The sequence below is a fragment of the Pristiophorus japonicus genome, chromosome 3 (genome assembly GCF_044704955.1).
Source record: "Pristiophorus japonicus isolate sPriJap1 chromosome 3, sPriJap1.hap1, whole genome shotgun sequence".
NCBI lineage: Eukaryota > Metazoa > Chordata > Chondrichthyes > Pristiophoridae > Pristiophorus > Pristiophorus japonicus.
Window position 1 is genome coordinate 68,737,898 of NC_091979.1, and position 24,346 is coordinate 68,762,243.

Genomic DNA, 24,346 nt, shown 5'->3' on the forward strand with positions numbered 1-24,346 from the left:
AGGGCTAAAGATAAAGCCATCAAAAGTATGAGCTGATTGCTGTTAGTTTAAGTTGTGAGAAACATGAAGAAATTAAGTATGGTTTTGGCAGAAGGTTACATGATGGCAACTTGTTTAAAAGTGCAAGGTGCCAGACTTTGACAAAGTGTTTTCAAATGTCCAAGACAATAACAAGAAATTCATCAAGTAGATTTCCAAAGATGTGTAACAAGATAGGCAACAAGGTCATCAGTGGAACGACTGTACTGAAAGCCATACTAGTTGTTTTATATGTAAACTTGTATGTGCCTTGTACTGCCACCAGAGGGCTCATCCCCTGAAGTCCCAAGGGACCCCACAATCCCTTGGGAGCACAGGTACTTAAGGAGGCCTCACAGGCTGGAGAAGCACTCTGGAGACCTGCAATAAAAGACTACGGTCACACTTTACTTTGAGCTCACAGTATCCACTCAGACTCTTTATTCATATTTAACAACTGGCGACGAGATACAGATGACGAACCCAACGATGCAGAGAACAGTGGGCATCCTGGAGAAATTTTCGAAGGGAGATGATTGGGAAACCTTCATGGAGCGACTCGATCAATACTTCATGGCCAACGAGCTGGAAGGAGAAGCGAACACTGCCAAATGAAGGACGATTCTCCTCACCGTCTGCGGGGCACCAACGTATGGCCTCATGAAAAATCTGCTTGTTCCAGCGAAACCCACAGAGAAATCGTACGATGATTTGTGCACACTGGTCCGGGAGCATCTGAACCTGAAGGAATGCGTTCTGATGGCGAGGTACTGGTTCTACACCTAAAAAAGGTCTCGAGGCCAGGAAGTGGTGAGTTACGTCGCCGAGCCAAGGCGCCTTGCAGGACATTGCGAATTTCAAAGGACATTTGGAGCACATGCTCAGAGACTTTTGCGTAGTTGGCATTGGCCATGAAATGATACTTCGCAAACTTTTGACTGTAGAGACCCCAACCTTGAGTAAGGCCATAGCGATAGCCCAGGCATTCATTGCCACCAGTGACAATACTAAGCAAATCTCTCAGCACACGAGTGTTGCTACAAGTACTGTGAACAAAGTGATGTTATTTTCAAATCGCAATGTACAGGGCAGGCCCCACATGCCTGCAGCTGCACATCCGTAGATGTCTCAGAGTCCACCATCAAGGGTGATGAATGCAAGGCCATTAACACCTTGTTGGCGCTGCAGGGGTGATCATCATTTCCATTCATGCCGCTTCAAAGGGTACGTTTGCAAGGGCTGCGTAACAATGGGATGCCTCCAACGTATGTGCAGGTGAGCTGCAAAGCCTGTTAATCCTGCAAACCACCATGTTGCAGAGGAGGACAGATCCACGGTGGATCATGACGAACCAGAGCCTCAGACCGAGGAGGCAGAGGTATATGGGGTGCACACATTTACCACTAAGTGTCCCCCGATAATGCTGAAGGTTGAGCTAAATGGACTCCCGATGTCAATGGAGCTGGACATGGGCGCAAGCCAGTCCATTATGAGCAAAAAGACTTTCGAAAAATTGTGGTGCAGCAAGGCCTCAAGGCCAGTCTTGACTCCACTTCACACAAAACTAAGAATTTACACAAAGGAACTGATTCCCGTAATCAGCAGTGCTATTGTAAAGGTCTCCTACGATGGAGCGGTGCACAAGCTACCAATCTGGGTGGTATCGGGCGATGGTCCCACGCTGCTTGGCAGGAGCTGGCTGTGAAAGATGCGCTGGAACTGGGATGACGTCCGAGCGCTCTCGTCCGCCGAGGTCTTAACCAAGTTACCTTCGCTGTTCAAACCCGGCATCGGGAAGTTTCAAGGAGCAAAAGTGCAGATCCACCTAATTCCGGGGGCAAGACCCATTCATCATAAGGTGAGAGCAGTACCGTACATGATGAGAGAAAGGGTAGAGATCGAGCTAGACCGGCTGCAAAGAGAGGGCATCATTTCGCCGATCGAATTCAACGAGTGGGCCCGTCCGATCGTTCCAGTCCTCAAGGGAGACGGCACCGTCAGAATCTGTGGTAATTACAGAGTAACTATCAATCGTTTCTCCCTACAGGATCAATATCTACTACCAAAGGCCGATGACCTTTTTGCTACACTGGCGGAAGAAAAGACGCTCACGAAGCTGGACTTGACCTCGGCCTACATGACGCAGGAGCTGGAGGAATCATCGAAGGGCCTCACCTGCATCAACATGAACAAAGGTCTCTTCATTTATAACAGATGCCTGTTTGGAATTCGATCAGCTGCGGCGATATTCCAGAGAAACATGGAAAGCTTACTGAAGTCGGTCCCACGCACGGTTGTCTTCCAGGACGACATCTTGGTTACAGGTCGGGACACGGTCGAGCATCTGCAGAACCTGGAGGAGGTTCTTAGTCGAATCAACCGTGTAGGGCTCAGGTTAAAACGCTCAAAGTGCGTTTTCCTGGTGCCTGAAGTGGAGTTTCTGGGGAGGAGAATCGCGGTGGACGACATCAGGCCCACCGATTCAAAGAGGAAGGAAATCGAGAATGCACCGAGACCACAGAATGTGATGGAGCTGAGGTTGTTTCTCGGACTCCTGAACTATTTTGGTAACTTCTTACCGGGTCTCAGCACACTGTTAGAATCCCTGCATGCCTTACTGCGTAAAGGAGATGAATGGGTTTGGGGCAAAAGCCAAGAAAATGCCTTTGTAAAAGTGAGAAAACTGTTACGCTCAAACAAATTGGTTGTGTTGCATGATCCATGTAAACGTTTGGTACTAGCATGTGATGCATCATCGTATGGCGTCGGGTATGTATTGCAATAAGCTATTGATTTGGGGAAACTGCAACTGGTTGCTTATGCATCCAGACGTCTGTCTAAGGCTGAGAGAGCCGACAGCATGATTGAAAAAGAAGCGTTAGCGTTTGTCTATGGGGTAAAAAAAATATCTGTTTGGGCTAAAATTTGATTTGGAGACTGACCATAAGCCACTAATATCCCTGTTTTCCGAGAGTAAGGGGATAAATACTAATGCATCGGCCAGCATCCAGAGATGGGCGCTCACGTTGTCCACATACAACTATGCCTTCTGCCACAGGCTAGGCACAGAAAACTGTGCCGATGCTCTCAGTAGGCTGCAATGGCGGGTGGAAATGGCGCAGCCCGCAGATTTAGTCATGGTTATGGAAGCATTTGAGAGTGAGCATTCACCCATCACAGCCCGACAGATTAGAACCTGGACGAGCTAGGAACCCCTTACTGTCCCTCGTTAAAAACTGTGTGCTTCACGGCAGCTGGTCCAGTGTCCCAGTGGAAATGCAGGAAGAGATAAAGCCATACCAGCGGCGCAAGGATGAAATGTTTATATAGGCAGACTGCCTTCTGTGGGGCAATCGGGTAGTGGTCCCCAAGAAGGGCAAAGACACCTTCACCAGTGACCTCCACAGTATCCACCCAGGCATTGTAATGATGAAAGCGATAGCCAGATCATACGGGTAGTGGCCCGGTATCGATGCAGACTTAGAGTCCTGCGTGCACAGAGGTAACAGATGCTCGCAGTTAAGCAATGCACTCAGGGAGGCGCCACTAAGTTTATGGTCTTGGCCCTCCAAACTGTGGTCGAGGGTCGATGTCGACTGTGCAGGCCCGTTTTTGGGTAAAATGTTCCTTGTGGTTGTAGATGCGTATTCCAAATGGATTGAATGTGAGATGATGTCGGCAAGCACGTCTGCTGCCACCACTGAAAGCCTGCGGGCCATGTTTGCCACGCACGGCCTGCCCGGTGTCCTTGTGCATAACAACGGGCCATGTTTTACCAGTGCTGAGTTCAAAGAATTCATGACCCGTAACGGGATCAAACACGTTACATCTGCCCCGTTCAAACCAGCATCCAATGGTCAGGCAGAGAGAGCAGTGCAAACTATCAAGCAGGGCTTGAAGAGGGTAACTGAAGGCTCACTGCAGACTCGCCTATCCCGAGTCCTGCTTAGCTACCGCACGAGACCACACGCACTCACTGGGATTCCACCTGCTGAACTGCTCATGAAAATGGCACTTAAGACAAGGCTCTTGTTAGTTCACCCTGATCTACATGAACAGGTCGAGAGCAGGCGGCTTCAACAAAGTACATATCATGATAGCGCAAATGTGTCATGCGAGATTGAAATCAATGATCCTGTATTTGTATTGAATTATGGACAAGGTTCCAAGTGGCTTCCCGGCACTGTTGTGGCCAAAGAGGAGAGCAGGGTGTTTCGGGTCAAACTTTCAAATGGACTCATTCACTGGAAGCACTTGGACCAAATCAAATTCAGATTCACGGACTATCCTGAGTAACCCACTTTGGACCCTACCTTCTTTGACCCCCACAACATACACACCAGTGGAAACCGACACTGCGGCTGGCCACGAAGCTGAACCCATCACCCGCAGCAGCCCAGCAGGACTCACCACACCAAGCAGCCCAGCATGGCCAGCTGCACAGCAGCCTAGCGAGGGCCCAACAGATGATTCACCAATACCAGCATTTGTACCGAGACGATCAACCAGGAAAAGAAGGGCCCCAGTTCCTTGTAAATAGTTGCACTCTTGACTTTGGGGGGGGGGGAGTGTTGTTATATATGTAAACTTGTATATGCCACCGGAGGGCTCATCCTCTGGAGTCCCAAGGGATCCCACAATCCTTTGGGAGCACAGGTACTTAAGGAGGCTTCACAGGCTGGAGAGGCACTCTGGAGACCTGCAATAACAGACTAAGGTCACACTTTACTTTGAACTCACAGTATCCAGTCAGACTCTTTATTCATACTTAACACTACTGATCATAGATTATGTCAGAACTATCAAGGTAATGGATAATGAGAGTTAACGGCAGCTTCCATAACTGTAAAGAGTAGTTGTAAGGGCAATATTACAGTAGTTTGATAGGTACAGTAGTAGATTTTGCCTTTCTTGGCAAACAAGCGAATTTTCAAGAAGGAAAGAGGGACTAGGAGTAAAAGAGATTTAAGTGAGAGGGGTAAGTTCAGAGATATAAATGTCAAGAATTAAATTAGTTAGTTCAACCTGAAAAGTGTCTACTTTGTGTGCTGTACCATCAAGTAGATGAACGCAAAATCATATACAATATGAGAGACAGAGCTTTAAGTCTGTGAGACTGGGCATTTAGTTGACCAAACTGTCAATCCAGGTTAGCACAATGATTGATATACTCCCCTTTGAAGTGGGAGCACAAATCTTCCAAAATGGCTACCCCAGCAAAGTCTCTGGCTGTATGGCTAGAATGAAATAATGCTTCGTCTCTGGTGTCACAAGGGAACCATTTATCACAATGGTCCAACAGTCTATCGACTCTGGATCAGTTCCTATGGACTGGAGGGTAGTTAATGTAACACCACTTTTTAAAAAGGGAGGGAGAGAGATAGCGGGTAATTATCGAGTGGTTAGCCTAACATCAGTAGTGGGGAAAACGTTGGAATCAATTATTAAGGGTGAAATAGCAGCGCATTTGGAAAGCAGTGACAGGATCGGTCCAAGTCAGCATGGATATATGAAAGGGAAATCAAGCTTGACAAATCTTCTGGAATTTTTTGAGGATGTAACTAGCAGAGTGGACAAGGGAGAACCAGTGGATGTGGTGTATTTGGACTTTCAAAAGGCTTTTGACAAGGTCTCACACAAGAGATTGGTGTGCAAAATCAAAGCACATGGTATTGGGGGTAATATACTGACGTGGATAGCGAACTGGTTGGCAGACAGGAAGCAGAGAGTCGGAATAAATGGGTCCTTTTCAGAATGGCAGGTAGTGACTAGTGGAGTGCCGCAGGGCTCAGTGCTGGGACCCCAGCTCTTTACAATATACATCAATGATTGAGATGAAGGAATTGAGTGTAATATCTCCAAGTTTGCAGATGACACTAAACTGGGCGGCGGTGTGAACTGTGAGGGGGATGCTAAGAGGCTGCAGGGTAACTTGGACAGGTGAGGTGAGTGGGCAAATGCATGGCAGATGCAGTATAATATGAATAAATGTGAGGTTATCCACTTTGGGGGCAAAAACGCAATGCAGAATATTATCTGAATGGCAGCAGATTAGGAAAAGGGGAGGTGCAACGAGACCTGGGTGTCATGGTTCATCAGTCATTGAAAGTTGGCATACAGGTACAGTAGGCGGTGAAGAAGGCAAATGGTATATTGGCCTTCATAGCTAAGGGATTTGAGTATAGGAGCAGGGAGGTCTTACTGCAGTTGTACAGGGCCTTGCTGAGGCCTAACCTGGAATATAATGTTCAGTTTTGTTCTCCTAATCTGAGGAAGGACGTTCTTGCTATTGAGGGAGTGCAGCGAAGGTTCACTAGACTGATTCCCGGGATGGCTGGACTGACATATGAGGAGAAACTGGATCAACTAGGTCTTTATACATTGGAGTTTAGAAGGATGAGAGGGGATTTCATAGAAACATATAAGATTCTGACAGGGCTGGACAGGTTAGATGCAGGAAGAATGTTCCCGAAGTTGGGAAAGTCCAGAACCAGGGGTCACGGTCTAGGATAAGGGGTAAGCCATTTAGGACTGAGATGAGGAGAAACTTCTTCACTCAGTGAGTTGTTAACCTCTGGAATGCTCTACCTCAGAGAGTTGTTGATGCCAGTTCGTTAGATATATTCAAGAGGGAGTTAGATATGACCCTGACAGCTAAAGGGATCAAGGGGTATGGAGCGAAAGCAGGAAAGGGGTACTGAGGTGAATGATCAGCCATGATCTTATTGAATGGCGGTGCAGGCTCGAAGGGCCAAATGGCCTACTCCTGCACCTATTTTCTATGTTTCTCTGTTTCTATGATGGAATGTGACATAAAAACACTAAAATTAATAAAACTATTTCCCTACCAAAGGGCCCCGATTGTGGCAAAACTCCCACGGTGTCGCATTCGAGCACCAACTCGAATACCTCGCGGGAGCACTGCCTGAAGAAGTCCTACCTTTTTGTAAGTGAATTTCGGGCCTTTTATATGAAAAGAGAGAGAGCAACTTCCAATCCTAATGGATGTGACTTGATAGAGCAAAATGTAATTATAATTCAGCACAAATTGGCAAGCTTGCTGAGTGGTTATTGGGATGATGGGTGGTTTGCAAAATAGGAAAAGTTATATTGACGTAGCAAAGGGTTTGGATCAAAGTATATTGTTGGGATAGAGCAAAATGAAGTTTAAGCTACTGTATTACACATTTGTGATCATAGTCACACTGACATATTTTCTGAAAATCATTCCCAAACGGTTAGCAGAGCATTCCCAATGCTATTGTGAACTTGAAGGGGACATTTGCAAATAAGATCATCTTCTTTAAGACATGGTCTTACAGCTGTTTAATGCTTTATTGCTCGCCAAATCATTTGTGAGATGGGAATTTGTGACATACATACATAGGTCAGAATGGGAAATTCTGTTGATATAATGGATTCACCCGACTCATATTTCATTCATTTTGGAAATAATATATGGACTATGGGCTCAAATTTCCCCAACCCCTTTTTCTGGCGCCCTCACCCAAGCTTTTGTCCGCCTCCAAGCGCGGCGAAATTCTGGCTGCTACCCAGCCTCGCCTCGGTGATGGTGTAGCATGGCCCAGTGGATTGGGGGCGGAGCCAGATCAGTGCCGAGACCTCTGCACATGCACGCTAGAATCTGCGCGCATGTGTAGTAGCTCCTGGCAGGCCGAATCTGTGAGTGCGCGCTGCAGGCTGTGTGGGAGGGGCCCAAAGCATGCCGTCCCTAGCCCTGGCCAAATAGACTCCTTCATCGGCAGCCCGCTGCGTTCCCTAAGATAGGACTTCTATTTTTTATTTGTTATTTACTGATTGATTGATTGCTTATTACTTTGGTCTTGGTGCTTTAGGTGCAGGGTTCCTTCTATTTTTTATTAATGAATTGCTTATTACTTTTAGTGCTTGGTGCAAATGTACTGCTTTGTTTAGTGCTTGGTGCTTTAAATGTATTTATGCTTCTTTAATGTTGTTGTGAAGGTGTTTAGTGCTTTGCAAGGTTGCCTTCCCCCTCCCCATCTCTGGCTGCTTGCGCTGATTTCTTAAGTCACCGCAAGGTGTTTCTGAACGTACAAGAGTGCCCACTTACGCTGGCCTAAGTTAGTTTGGAGTAACTTTTAGCTGGCTACACTTGCTTAAATGGCCAAAACAGGCCTAAGTGGCTGGTAATGCCCCCTTTTGGAAAAAAAAACGAAACTGAAAAAAAACCTAACTAACACACTTACACTGCCGCAAATTAAATGGCCAGAATTGCAACTAAAAAGATACTCCAGAAAAATCAAGTTGCTCAAAAACAAAACGGAGCAACTTCTGGGGAAATTTGGGCCCAAAGTTCCTGCAGGGAGGCATTGTAACCTAGAGCTGTAGTTGATATAAATGAGCATAATGTAAACTATATGGAGCTCTACTGACAGTATGCATCTTCCAATGTCACTGCAAGAAGCTAGGCAAATGATTTAAGTTGTCTGTAGTACTCATGAAATCAATGGCCTAAAGCTAGTCTGAAATCAGTAAGAGAGTTTAACAGATTTTTCTCTTCGCCTGGCCTTTGCGGTTCTGACCTCGGAGTTCTAGATCCTGACAATGGATGCCAAAAGTGCACTAGTGCTCCATACCCATTGATGTGTCATCCCTCATTTTAATTGGCACAGCAAGTCACAAAAATGATGAATGTTTATGATGTTTACATTTGCCTTGGAAAATGAGTTCTAGGTTGATACGATGCATGATAAAGATCAGGAAAATGCCAAGAGTCACAGATAATATAACCAGATTGTTTAAGTTGGATTATGAACACAGAATTAAAGGATGTAAGTACGAAGTTAACAACCTTCAAGAAACTAGAATCTAGAAGAAATCTATACCCCCTTGCTCCCTCTCACAGAATAGTGGGTACATGGAACAGACTCTGAGCAAAAGTAGTTAATGCTCCTCCAATTGAATTTTTCATGAAATAACTCAATGGCTATCTAGTTGAGATTGGAATTGAAGGTTTTAGAGATAATTATAAATAAAGCTGATCAGATATTCTGTGTAAGAAAACAGTTTATCATGCTGCTGCAATCATAGAATCATTATATATGGAAAACAATTAGTTTGTATAATGGAAGTGTAACTGTTTATAGATATTGTGGAGTTCCATTTAATTATCTTTAAGTGTCGGGGAGAAAATTCATAGAATTTTCCCTCGATAGATTAAACAAGTAAGGTAGAATTGATTATAAAATAAATTGTGCAGGGCCTATAGAAAGAGTGGGCAAGATCGAGTGAATGGGTTTTTCTTGTTTCATGCTTTTGTGTGTTCTTAAGTACAAATTAATGAAGGGGATAAAAAAGAAAGGCAAGTTTTTCTTTTTATATGTTGTATAATATTGATCTTCAGTTCATTCCGCAAAGTCATTTTTATTGGGACTAGAACTGAGATTGCCGTTCGATCCATGGCCTTTGACCTACTCGAGTGCTGTATTTAAAATGTAATACAAAAATAAATGTTATGAGCATTCTAATATAATGACTTCTATACTAAAAGGGTTTAAGCATTGGGAAATATTAATGGTAATTGGGGAGAAGATGTGGCTTAGGAATCCTTTGTTTCCTGCCAATGCAAAGTATTTGTTTGTAAACGATAGATAACATTTTGTTTGAAAATTAATACAATTATGAAATATAACTGGCTGTTGAGAGTCAACATAGGAAAGTGCACCCATATGTTTGTTCCAAATATAAAATATTCTACTTCAGTAAATTTATACATTTTATTTTATTTGAATTTTATTTTAGAAGTACAGGGTAGTGCTATTTTGTAAACCATCAGCAAATGTCTCTGTTACACTTCTTTCCTTGTAACTTTAATATTAAGTACATCAATTTAACAGCAAGTATTAATTAATTAATGCAAAAGTAAACTTAGCAAGCAACCTTCAGTATCTCCAAAAACACATTTTACCATACGAATATTTCACTTTTATTAATATATATGTACTTTTTAATACCTTTTGACATTTATCCTGAAAAGACTAATCAATCAAAGTAGATACATCATTTTGAGTGCAGGTCTATTACCCATTTTACATTTTATGTTGTCTGGTGTGTCTATATCTTCCTGATAAGATGCCAGAATATGCTCATTGTGCTATTTATATCACACAAAGGGCAATAGCCACTGCAGATTCAGGCTCTCAAGGTTGAACTAACCTTAAATATTTAATCTGAACACTCTATATTCAAAATAAAAGCAAAAAATGCTGGACATACTTAGCAGGTCAGGTAGCATCTGTGGAGAGAGAAACAGAGTTAAGGGGGAGAAATTGTGGTCGGAGGCTTCCTTCAGACGAACTCCTCCGACCCGAAAAAAATCTACGAAAATACCTAATGGTCCCAGAGGAACTTAAGATTCCGGTCGGAGGCCTTCATTCGCTGTGCAGCGTATGGGAACATGTCTTCCAGGTACGAAAGGATATATTTGCTTTGGAGGCAGTTCAGTGAAGGTTCACTAGGAGATTCCGGAGATGAGGAGGTTGACTTATGAGGAAAGGTTAAGGAGGTTGGGCCTCTACTCATTGGAATTCAGAAGAATGAGAGGTGGTCTTATTGAAACATGGGGTGGATGCAGAGAGGATGTTTCCACTGAAGGGGGAGACTAGAACTAGGGGGCATAATCTTAGAATAAGGGGCCGGCCATTTAAAACTGAGATGAGGAGGAATTTCTTCTCTGAGGGTTGTAAATCTATGGAATTCACTGCCTCAGAGCTGTGGAAACTGGGACATTGAATACATTTAAGACAGAGATAGACAACTTCTTAACCGATAAGGGATTTAGGGGTTATGGGGAACAGGCAGGGAAGTGGACCTGAGTCCATGATCGGATCAGCCATGATCTTATTAAATGGCGGAGCAGGCTCGAGGGGCCGTACGGCCTTCTCCTGCTCCTATTTCTTATGTTCTTATTACAGGCTGGAAACATGTGGGCCTGGACCACCAAATCACTACCTAGTATTCTCATTGATAATAATGGGAACTCCATTTGTATCAGCTCCCATTGATGATGATGATTACTATCAATGAGATCCCCCCCCCCCAAAACAAGAAACACAACACAATAAATTTAAAAAACACCTCACATATTTAAAATTAATTGAAATTTAATGTAATTAAATGTTTTAGAAAAAAAAATATTTTTTGGAATTTTTTTTACTGTGTTTTAATTGGATTAAAAATAAATTTGCCTTAATGGACAGGGGTTTTAATATAAAATTGAGTGATTACATTTAATTTTTCTATGTTTTAAAACTTTTATGTTGGTGAAAGTAAGCTATATGCACCAATACAATCATCAATGTACAGGAAAAAGAGGTGAGGGAGGGGACCCGAGTAGGACTAAAACAAAGAATGTTCCACATATCCCACGAAAGTCAGGCATAACTAGGACCCATATGGGTTCCCACAGCAAAACTTTTAACTTGGAGGAAGTGAGTGGAGTCAAACATGGTTGACAGAAGCTGATCTATGGCTGTTGAGGTTAAAAGGTGAAGAAAGCATACCTTCAAAATTCTGTTACCCAACTGCTGACATCAATTTGCAGCTTAATTTACTAGGAGAGTACATACTGCAGAAATACTTAGGGGGCGAAATTGCAACTTTTTACTGCCCCGTTAGCACCTCCGGGGGCGTTAACGGGGCGCAATGAAGTTTTGCCTGGGAGAGGGGGGTGCTACCACTTCCCAGGAAATTGCCCCTGAGGTTTGGGGGGTGCTGTCCCATTAGTGCTGCGCCCCGTGATTAGCACCCCGGGTTGGCACGCAACCGGCGATGACGTCAGCGCAGTGCGTGCCAACCCGTTTGTGCCCCATGGGCTGCGAGGCTGGCATACATCCGCCAATGGAGCGCACTTTAAAGGGGAAGCCTTTAGCCCCACAGGCTGCCATTTTATTTGTTCCTCCTCAACTCAGCGGAATGGCCTACCCCTTATCCTGAGATAATGCCTCTGATTCTAAACTCTCCATCCAGAGCAAACGACCTCTCAGCATCTACCCTGTCAATCCACTTCAGAATCTTATAATTCAATGAGATCACTCTCATTCTTCTAAACTCAAGAGAGTATAGATCCAATCTATTCAATCTCTCCTCGTAGGACAACTCTCTCATCCCAGGGATCAATCTCATCATCATAGGCAGTCCCTCGAAATCGAGGAAGACTTGCTTCCTGTCATGTATTTCACCCTCTTGCAATGACTATAAGTATGTAACTGGAGCTCATGCATACTGTACCTGTACCCTTGTAATGCACACCCTGACCACAGGGAGTGAGCTCCTCACCTGAGTTTCCAGGTATAAAAGGGGAGGTCCCACCCAGGATCAGCACTCTTCAGTTCTGGAAATAAAGTGAAGGTCACAGAGTGACCGTGTCTGATATATCCATGCCTCGTGTGAGTTTGTAACAATGTGCAGAGACACTACATCCGGCGATGAGAATCGGGAATCACCAAACCACGAGGATGGCCACCGGTGGCACAGAGGAACGCTACTGTGTGGGTGAGGACTGGGATGACTTTGTGGAAAGACTCCAGCAGAGCTTTGTCACAAAGGACTGGCTTGAAGAGGCAGCGGCTGACAAGCGGAGGGCGTATCGACTGACCAGTTGTGGTCCACAGACATTTGCGCTGATGAAAGACCTGCTCGCTCCCCAAAAGCCAGCGGACAAGTCCTTCGAAGAGCTCAGCCAGCTGATCAGTGAGCATCTCAAGTCGGCAAGTAGCGTACACATGACCCGGCACCGGTTCTACTCTCACCGGCATCGGGAGGGTCAAAACATCTCGGACTTCGTGGCGGAACTGCGGCGCTTGGCCAGTCTCTGTAAGTTCTCCGATGCCTGCAGGGGGGAGATGTTAAGGCACTTTTTCATCGAGGGCATTAATCATGCCGGCATTTTCAGGAAGCTCATAAAGACTAAGGATTTGACTTTAGAAGGAGCAGCGTTGATAGCTCAGACCTTCATGGCAGGGGACGAGGAGACCAAGCTAATTTACGCACACAGCCCTGGTTTCAATGTTGCGATGAACCAGGGAGTTAATGTTGTAAAAAGGACACAGAACCCCACAGGCAGGCAAGGGCAATTCGACACCGTCCAGGCAGGCAGGCAAGGGCAATTCGACACCGTCCAGGCAGCAACTAAAACTAGCTCCAGGGTGGGCCTGCAACAGGGACAATGGAAAGGGGATCGGCAACTCACGCCATCACGAGGAACAATGCATCCTGTGATGGGACAATTAACACCTTCCATCAGAGTGCTTAGAAACAGCCAAATGAAAACGAACCATCAGAGAGGAATGCCTGGGAATAGTCCTTTTTGTTAACAGCAATCTCAGTTCATGTTGGAGATGTGGGGGCAGACACACTGCAAAAATCTGCAGGTTCCAACTTTACACCTGTAGGATTTGTAATGTCAAGGGACACCTGGCCAGGATGTGCAAAAATGCAGTAGCGAGGCTAGTCTGCGAGACAGACGAAGGGTCTGAAATGCAGGATGAGGTCTGGGGAACAACCATGGATGTTGAAGTTCAGAGAGTTCATGTGGCCGACGTCCACAGCTCATACACTAAAACGCCACCCATGATGATAAAAGTCTTACTGAATGGCATCCCGGTGCACATGGAGCTGGATACCGGAGCTAGCCAGTCACTCACGAGTGCCCAACAATTTGAGAGACTATGGCCACACAGAGCTAGCAGACCCAAATTGGAACGCATTGAGATGCAGCTACGTACGTACACCAAAGAGATCATCCCTGTGCTGGGCAGTACAAACTTGGTGACGCATAATGGATCACAGAACCCGCTGCCACTCTGGATTGTTCCGGGAAATGGCCCCGCGCTCTTGGGGAATTGGAAATGGGGGGATGTGCACGCCATTTCATCCGTGGAGCGAAGTTCATGCTCGCAGGTATTGCAAAAATTTGAGTCACTCTTTCAACCCGGTGTTGGAACGTTCAAGGACACCAAAGTAATGATACACATCACTCCGGACGCCAGATCAGTGCACCACAAAGCCAGAGCGGTGCCTAACATACTGTATGAAAAAATTGAAAGTGAACTGGACAGGCTGCTCAGAGAGGGCATAATTTCGCTCATTGAATTCAGCGACTGGGCAAGTCCCACTGTTCCCGTCCTCAAAGCAGATGGCTCGGTTATGATTTGTGGCGACTACAAAGCCGCCATCAACCGAGTGTTGCTGCAAGACCAATACCCGCTCCCGAGAGCAGAGGACCTTTTTGCCATGCTGGCAGGTGGTAAGCTGTTCACGAAGCTGGACCTCATTTCGGCCTACATGACTCAGGAACTAGCTGAAGAATCCAAGTTTCTGACCACCATCATGACACACAAAGGACTATTTGTTTACAATAGGTGCCCGTTTGGCATTCGCTCGGCAGCGGCTATCTTTCAGCAAAACATGGAAAGCTTGCTCAAGTCCATCCCTGGAACGATTGTGTTCCAAGACGACATCCTTATAATGGGTCGAGACACTGAGGAACAACTCCGCAACCTGGAGGAGGTGCTACGCCAATTGGAACGGGTAGGCCTGCGGCTGAAAAAGGCCAAGTGCGTGTTTTTGGCCCCAGAGGTCGAGTTCCTGGGCAGGAGGGTTGCCGCAGACGGGATCTGGCCCACTGAATCAAAAACTGAGGTGATTCGCTGGGCGCCCAGGCCCGGCAACACGTCAGAGTTGCGATCATTCCTGGGACTCTTGAACTATTTTGGGAACTTCCTGCCGAACTTAAGCACATTGTTGGAGCCATTACACATGCTCCTCCGTAAAGGTTGTGAATGGTCTTGGGGGATTGTCAAGAACAGGCTTTCAATAAGGCGAGGAACCTGCTGTGTTCCAACAAACTGTTGACTTTGTATGACCCCTGTTAAAAAAAAACCAACTGGTTTTAACGTGCAATGCGTCATCCTACGGGGTTGGGTGTGTTTTGCAGCAGGGTAACGATGACGGCCAACTCCAACTGGTGGCTTACGCCTCCAGGTCGCTCTTCCAGGCAGAGCGTGGATACGGCATGGTTGAAAAGGAGGCACTCGCGTGTGTGTACGGTGTGAAAAAGATGCACCAGTACCTTTTCGGTAGACGGTTCGAGCTAGAGACGGACCACAAGCCGTTAACATCCCTGTTGTCCGACAGCAAGGCTGTCAACGCTAATGCGTCAGCTCGCATACAGAGATGGGCCCTCACGCTGGCTGCGTATGACTACACCATACGGCACCGGCCAGGCACCGAAAATTGCGCTGATGCGCTCAGCAGGCTCCCACTGGCCACCACCGAGGGGGCGTCGGAGAAGAGCGCCGAGATGGTCATGGCCGTTGAGGCTTTTGACACTGCGGGCTCCCCCATCACAGCCCGCCAGATCAAACTCTGGGCCAACAGGGACCCCCTCCTATCCATGATAAAGAAATGTGTCCTGACTGGGGACTGGGCGCCCGCACACAGGGCATGCCCTGAGGAAGTCAGGCCGTTTCAGAGACGGATGGATGACCTCTCCGTCCAAGCCGACTGCCTGTTATGGGGCAGCCGGGTAGTCATGCCCCAGAAGGGAAGGGAAGCATTCATCAGGGAACTCCACAGTGAGCACCCTGGCATCGTGTTAATGAAGGCTATTGCCCGGTCACACGTGTGGTGGCCGGGGATTGATTCAGACCTGGAACACTGGGTTCGTAGGTGCACGACGTGTGCCCAGCTGGGCAATGCCCCCAGAGAGGCCCCACTCAGCCCGTGGCCTTGGCCCACCAGGCCATGGTCACGTATTCACCTGGACTATGCGGGCCTGGTCATGGGAAAAATGTTCCTGATCGTTGTCGATGCATACTTGAAGTGGATTGAGTGCATCATATTGAACTCGTGCACGTCATCCATCACTGTGGAGAATCTGCGTATGGTTTTTGCGATCCACGGCTTGCCGGACATTCTGGTCAGCGACAATGGCCCGTGTTTTACCAGCCATGAATTCCAGGAGTTTATGTCGGGCAATGGGACCAAGCACATCCGGACAGCGCCGTTTAAGCCGGCCTCCAATGGCCAGGTGGAACGGGCGGTCCAAGTCATAAAGCAGGGCATGCTACACATCAAAGGACCCTCCCTTCAGTACCGCCTATCGCTCCTCCTGCTGACCTACAGGTCCCGGCCGCACTCGCTCATGGGAGTCCTGCCAGCGGAACTCCTCATGAAATGCATGCTCAAGACAAGGCTGTCCCTCATTCACCCAGCCCTGGCAGACATTGTTGAGGACAAGCACCTGTCCCAAACCGAGCTCCATGATCGAGGCTCAAGGGGGAAGTGTATAGAAATAGATGATCCGGTATTTGTTCTTAACCATGCTTTGGGACCCAAATGGCTTGAGGGCACCGTAATTGGCAAAGAAGGAAACAGGATCATGGTGGTCAGCCTAAACAATGGGCAGATATGCCGCAAACACTTGGACCAAGTAAAAACAAGGTTCAGCATAGACACGGAGGAACTGGAAGAAGAGCATGATGAGATAGCACCCACACCACTGCCAGCGCACGAGCAACAAAGACAGCCCTCAGCATGCACAGTCCCTGCGGCCAGCCCGGACAGGCCAGAATCACCTCAAGTGACAGAGACGCATGCGGAGGCTCAGCCACCAGAACCACAGCTGCGGCACTCCACGAGAGACTGCTGACCACCCGATAGACTTAACCTCTGAAACTAAAAGACCAAAGGGGGGGGAGGTGATGTCACGTATTTCACCATCTTGCAATGACTATAAGTATGTAACTGTAACTCATGCATACTGTACTTGTACCCTTGTAATGCACACCCTGACCACAGGGAGTGAGCTCCTCACCTGGGCTTCCCAGTATAAAAGAGGAGGTCCCACCCAGGATCAGCACTCTTCAGTCCTGGAAATAAAGTGAAGGTCACAGAGTGACCGTGTCTGATATATCCATGCCTCGTGTGAGTTTGCAACAAGGTGCAAAGACACTACACCTGCCCAGGTGAGGAGCTCACTCCCTGTGGTCAGGTTGTGCATTACAAGGGTACAGGTACAGTATGCACGAGTTACAGTTACATACTTATAGTCATTGCAAGATGGTGAAATACATGACACTTCCATTCTAAAAGTGAGTTCTCGGGTGACTATACAGTCCAATATGGGAATTACAGTTCCTGTCACAGGTGGGACAGACAGTCATTGAAGGAAAGGGTGGGTGAGGAGTCTGGTTTGCTGCACGCTCCTTCCGCTGCCTACGCTTGTTTTCTGCTTGCTCTCGAGGTGCTCAGCGCCCTCCCGGATGCTCTTCCTCCACTTAGGGCGATCTTTGGCCAGGGATTCCCAGGTGTCGGTGGGGATATTGCACTTTATCAAGGAGGCTTTGAGAGTGTCCTTGAAACATTTCCTCTGCCAACCTGGGGATCGCTTGCCGTGTAGGAGTTCCAAGTAAGGCACATTCAAAGGCTGAACTCCAAGCCATCGTCAACATCTTCACCAAAGCATGCAAAAGCATGGGCCTTACACTAAACATCTGTAAGACATAGGTCCTCCACCAACCTGACCTCACCACACAGCACTGCCTCCCTGATCATCAAAATCCATGGCGCGGCTTTGGACAACGTGGACCACTTTCCATATCTCGGGAAGCCTACTATCAGCAAGGGCAGACATCGGATCAATCTAGTGAACATTTGTTTCACCACCTCTAAGTCAAGTATGTCCTTCCTCAGATAAGGAGACCAAAACTGTGCATAGTACTCCAGGTGTGATCTCACCAAAGCCCTGTACAATTGTAATAAGACTTCCTTATTCTTATACTCCAACCCCCCTTGCAACAAAGGCCAACATGCTATTTACCTTCGTAATTGCTTGCTGTACCTGCATGCTAACTTTGTGTTTCCTGTAAGAGGTCATCTAAATCTCTCTGAACACTAACATTTTATGGTTTTCACCATTTCAAAAATACTCTGTTTTTCTATTCTTCCTACCAAAGTGAATATCCTCACATTTCCCCACATTCTACTCCATCTGCCACCTTATTGACCGCTCACTTAACCTGTCTAAATTCCTTTGCAGGCTCTTTGTGGACTCTCAGCTTTCATTCCCACCTAGCTTTGTATCATCAGCAAAGTTGGATACATTGCACTCAGTCCCCGCATCTAAATCATTAATACAGATTGAATAGCTGAGGCCCAAGTATTGATCCTTGCAGCACCCCACTAGTTACAATCTGCCAACTGTAAAATGTCCCGTTTATCCCTACTTTCTGTCCATTAACCAATTCTCTATCCATGCTAATATATTACGGCAACCCCATGAGCCCCTATCTCATATAGCGACCTTTTATATGGCACCTTAGTGAAATCCAAATATACTACATCCACTGATTCCCCTTTATCTACCCTGCTAATTACATCCTCAAAAACTCTAATAAATTTGTTAAATATGAATTTCCTTTCATAAAATCATGTTGACTCTGCCTAATCATATTATGATTTTCTAAGTGCCCTGTTACCACTTCCTTAATAATGGATTCCAACATTTTCCCGATGAATTGTGACAGGCTAACTGGCCTGTTTTCTCTTTTCCCTCCTTTCGTGAATAGCGGTATTACATTTGCTACCTCCCAAACTGCTGGGACTGTTCTAGAATCTAGGGAATTTTGGAAGATCACAACCAATGCATCCACTATCTCTGCGGCCACCTCTTTTAAAACCCCAGGATGCAGGCCATCAGGTCTAGGTGATATGTCAGCTTTTAGTCCCATTAGTTTCTCAAGTATGTTCTCTCCTGAGATTAATTACTTTAAGTTCCTCACTCTCATTAACCCCTTAGTTCCCCACTATTTTTGGTATGATTTTTGTGTCTTCTTCTGTGAAGAAGTCGTTGAGAATTTTGGAATATTTTTAAAAATGTTTGCCACTGCTTATCTACCATTATACCTTTTAGTCTAATTTCCCAATCGACCTTAGCCAACTTCCACCTCATACCTATGTAATTGGCTTCATTTAGTATTAGATTTGCATTTCGTACCTAAGTATTTCACACTCAAACTTAAAGAGAAATTCTATCATGTTATGATTAATCTTCCCCAGAGGAGCCTTTACTATGAAATTACAAATTAACCCTGTCTCATCACAATACAAAATCTAAAATAACCTGTACCCTGGTTGGATCCATGATGTATTGTTTTAGGAAACTGTGTCAAATGGATTCCATGAACTCATCCTCCAGACAACATTTACAAATTTGATTTGACCAAACTATATGAAGATTGAAGTCCGCAATAGTCGTTGTATTACCTTTGTTACAAGCTCCTATTATTTGTTGATGAATACTCTGTTGAACAGTATAGCTACTGTTAGGGAGCCTATAAACTACTCCCACTACGTTTTTCTACCCCTCATTATTTCTTATTTCCACACATATGATTCTACTTCCTGATCTTCCGAGCCAAGATCCTTTTTCAGTATTGTCCTTGCATCATCCTTTATTATCAGGGCTACCATTCCTCATTTTCAATTTTGCCAGTCTTTTCAAAATGTCAAGCACCCTGGAATATTTAGTTCCAAACCTTAATCACCTTACAACCACGTTTCTGTAATGGCTATTAGATCATAGCTAGGGGATTTGAGTATAGGAGCAGGGAGGTCTGACTGCAGTTGTACAGGGCCTTGGTGAGGCCTGACCTGGAATATTGTGTTCAGTTTTGGTCTCCTAATCTGAGGAAGGATGTTCTTGCTATTGAGGGAGTGCAGCGAAGGTTCACCAGACTGATTCCCGGGATGGCAGGATTGACATATGAGGAGAGACTGAATCGACTGGGCCTATATTCACTGGAGTTTAGAAGGATGAGAGGGGATCTCATAGAAACATATAAAATTTTGACGGGACTGGACAGGTCAGGTGCAGGAAGAATGTTCCCAAAGTTGGGAAAGTGCAGAACCAGGGATTACAGTCTAAGGATAAGGGGTAAGCCATTTAGGACTGAGATGAGGGGAAACTTCTTCACAGAGTTGTTAATCTGTGGAATTGCCTACCGCAGAGAGTTGTTGATGCCAGTTCATTGGATATATTCAAGAGGGAGTTAGATATGGCCCTTACGGCTAAAGGTATCAAGGGGTATGGAGAGAAAGCAGGAAAGGGGTACTGAGGTGAATGATCAGCCATGATCTTATTGAATGGTGGTGCAGGCTCGAAGGGCCGAATGGCCTACTCCTGCACCTATTGTCTATGTTTCTATGTTTCTAAAGTTATTTATCTCTATGCCATGAATTCGTCTATCTTGTTACGAATGCTTCATGAATTCAGGTAAAGAGGCTTTAATTTGAACTTTTTACCATTGTACCCTGGTTTCACCTTATTCGCTGAATTGGATGTAATATCTCCAAGTTTGCAGATGGCACTAAGCTGGGTGGCAGTGTGAGCTTTGAGGAGGATGCAAAGAGACTGCAGGGTGACTTGGACAGGTTAGGTGAGTGGACAAATACATGGCAGATGTGGTATAATGTAGATAAATGTGAGGTTATTCACTTTGGTGGTAAAAACAGGAAGGCAGATTATTATCTGAATGGTGACATATTAGGAAAAGGGAGGTGCAATGAGACCTGGGTGTCATGGTACATCAGTCATTGAAAGTTGGCATACAGGTACAGCAGGCGGTGAAGAAGGCAAATGGCATGTTGGCCTTCATAGCGAGAGGATTTGAGTATAGCAGCGGAGAGGTCTTACTACAGTTGTATAGGGCCTTGGTGAGGCCACACCTTGAATATTGTGTACAATTTTGGTCTCCTAATCTGAGGAAGGACATTCTTGCTATTGAGGGAGTGCAGCGAAGGTTCACCAGACTGATTCCCGGGATGACAGGACTGACATATGAAGTAAGACTGGATCGACTAGGCTTATATTCACTGGAATTTAGAAGAATGAAAGGGGATCTCATAGAAACATATAAAATTCTGACGGGATTGGACAGGTTAGATGCAGGAAGAATGTTCCCGATGTTGGGGAAATCCAGAACCAGGGGACACAGTCTAAGGATAAGGAGTAAGCCATTTAGGACCGATATGAGGAGAAACTTCTTCACTCAGAGAATTGTGAACCTGTGGAATTCTCTACCACAGACAGTTGTTGAGGCCAGTTCGTTAGATATATTCAAAAGGAAGTTAGATGTGGCCCTTACGGCTAAAGGGATCAAAGGGTATGGAGAGAAAGCAGGAATGGGGTACTGAAGTTGCATGATCAGCCATGATCTTATTGAAGGGCCGAATGGCCTACTCCTGCACCTATTTTCTATGTTTCTATGTTTCTATGTTTCTATGCACAATTACCATTAAACTCTTTCAGGTCATTTGCATCTCGTGTTAGTGCCCCTGGGGGAGCTAATGGGGCGCAAACAATTTTTTGCCCAGGCGCGTCGCCGCTACCGACTCCAGCGAAATTCCACAGAAATTTAGCAGTGGCATAACCCGTAGCGCCCCGCTCCAGCTGGCGGCGCCCCGGGCCACTGCGTCAGTGATAACGATGTCATTATCGCGCGCAGCAAAACATTTTTGCCCTGGAGCGATGCCCAGGACAGCTTCACGAGGCATGTACCGGACTTCAGGCCACTCACTGGGTGAAAATTAAAGGGGAGGTGCGGCGCTGAAAATGTTTTAAATGGCTGACTTCCAGTCACGGCCTTCGCATCCTCATATCGCGGGGACGGTGCCACGATAATGCAGCCCGGCACTCTGCTTCTGTGCTGGGCTGCTGCCACAGCACCCCGCGCCCTGGTAGTCTAGCGATGGCCCCTTAGAATTATAGAATCATAGCAATTTAAAGCACGGAAGGAGGCCATTTCAGCCCATCGTGTCCGTGCCGGCCGACCAAGAGCTATCCAGCCTATTCCCATTTTCCAGCTCTTGGTCCATAGCCTTGTAGGTTACGGCACTTCAAGTGCACATCCAAGTATCTTTAAATGTGGTGAGGGTTTCTGCCTCTACCACCCTTTCAGGCAGTGAGTTCCAAACCCCCACCACCCTCTGGGTAAAGAAATTTCCCTTCATATCTCCTCTAAACCTCCTACCAATTATTTTAAATCTATGCTCCCTGGTTGTTGACCCCTCTGCTAAGGGAAATAGGTCCCTCCTATCCACTCTAAGCCCCTCATAATTTTATACACAATAAGGTCTCCCCTCAACCTTCTCTGTTCCAAAGAAAACAAATCCAGCCTATCCAATCTTTCCTCATAGCTAAAATTCTTCAGTCCAGGAAACATCCTCATAAATCTCCTCTGTACCCTCTCCAGTGCAATCACATCTTTCCTGTAATGTGGTGACCAGAACTGCACGCAGTACTCTAGCTGTGGCCTAACTCATGTTTTATTCAGTTCTATGCCCTTCTCCCTTTTGCAGAGTCCGCAGGGGAGGGCCCTGTGTTCCTGCTAGCACTACGTGCCTCTCCACGTAGCGCTGGAAAATTCACATTGGTTAGCACCCTGGACTCGCCCCCAAGAGAAAGTGGAGGGCAAGATTTTGCACTCCACTTCCTCTCTGGGACGGTAAGCCCACTTTAGCTGGTGGGGCGGGACTCCTGCGCCTGGCGCAGGAAGTCCCGCCTCACAGCTGTTACCACCCCAGCAGGGGCGATATGCAATTTGGTGCTCTTTGTCCCTTCCTGACATACTCTGCTTATCTTTACCCAATTCGTTACACTGCTCCATTGCCTTGACTATTCTCTTTTTAGATTTCTAAATTTCCCCTCACCTGACCCCTCCGTCCCCTTTTCAGTTTAAAGCCCTATCTACAGCTCTAGTTATTCGATTTGCCAGGACATTGGTCCCAGCCTGGTTTAAGTGAAGCCCATCCCAACTGAACGGCTCCCTCTTTGCCAATGCTCCATAAATCAAAAATACATTACTCTATATTCAGGGTTAAAACCAGCTTGAAATAATCAAATCTAGGAACTGTACATTTCATTATGTCAGTTTATTCACATCCAGAGACAAACTGGTTATGATGAAAACATTTGGCTTTTATGTGTTAATACTGGTTATTGCAAAGCATTTCAAGTTGGCTTCACCAGATGCACTTCTTGACAGCTGTTGGCTTTGTACTGTGAGCGATCCATTAAGACGAAAGGAATTTGCAGTCAGGTGACAAATTGATTTGGGTCTGACACTTATCTGGACTGCTGAAACTTCAGATATACTTCACAAATGTCTTGTGTATGATTGGCAGCTTTATTTGATTTTCTTTCTTTCTGGTTGAACTTCAAAAGGCAGCAAACTCCCAGTTCATCAGCTCTTCTGGGGCCATCAGGAGATGAGTGTAAAATTAGCTCAGGTCTAACATTAACAAGGGTGTTAATGAAGAGTCGCAGATTCTTTTTTGTATTAAAAGAGGAATGGTTATGTTCTGTAAAATACTATAATCTTCTTTCCTGCTTTTGCTGCTGCTAATTTGTTGTTAATAAACTGCTTCCCTAGTTTATAACCAAAGCTATTGTGCGTTAAAGTGTTATCTACCATTTCTGAGATCTTGGATATCACAAGAAGGCTCGTAACATGGTCAGTAAACGGAATACATGGCCAGGGTTTCTGGTTCACGCATGTACTTGCGACATTATTAGTTATCAAGCCTAACTAATAAAGGCACACTCTGATATGGAGCAAGCTTATAGGACTGGTCGTCCATGTGGAACATGAGAAAAATTAACTGAGTAAGGACCTAAAATTGTGACATTATTATTGATAAAAAATGCATAACAACTTCTATCTAGGGTCAGTAAAAGTCCATGTGCATGGTTGTTTTAGACCGTATGGAATTTAACATTCAAGGAGTTTTCTGCAAATTATTTTGAAATCCTTAAGTCCCAAGCTTTCAAATCAGTTTGGTTGAAGTCACCTGACCACTTTAATCATTGGCCAATCGAAAGGTTCTACATCTTTTTACCTTTGGTCCCCGCTGTCATTTTGATCATACTGTGCATTGTTCAAATTATCATAATTCCCAGAATGGCAATCAAAATATCTGGACCATTAAAACAGACTGGGTGTCCGAAGGGATATTGAAAAAGATTTGATTACAAATGTATCAGGTGGCTTATTGGGTTTATGGATAAGAAAGCATACTCGGGCGTACGCAAATTAGCCTGCACATTTCACCGAAAGTTTTCCACAGAATCTATCAACATTTTAAATAATTTTCCATTTCATCTGCCCGCAACTTGCTAATTATCTTGTTTTCTATCTTTTACAGCTGTTTCCGTCATGCGACACAGTGCATCATCCTTTGGGTTTGCTGTAAGTAATATTGTGTAAATAAACACGGAAATGACGTG

The 24,346-nt window shown here is 45.6% G+C and overlaps 1 protein-coding gene across 3 annotated transcripts in view; it reads left to right on the plus strand.

Annotated features, from left to right (window-relative positions):
• The window catches only part of tmem163a (transmembrane protein 163a), a 324,264-nt gene that overhangs the window by 189,556 nt on the left and 110,362 nt on the right, over positions 1-24,346 (plus strand). For all 3 annotated transcript variants that reach the window (XR_011592649.1, XR_011592650.1, XM_070875430.1), the window contains exon 3: positions 24,265-24,308. Coding sequence is in view for 1 of the 3 variants with exons in the window: in XM_070875430.1 (XP_070731531.1) it covers positions 24,265-24,308 (44 nt within the window). In the remaining 2 variants the exon portion in view is untranslated. The remainder of the gene's footprint in view (positions 1-24,264; positions 24,309-24,346) is intronic.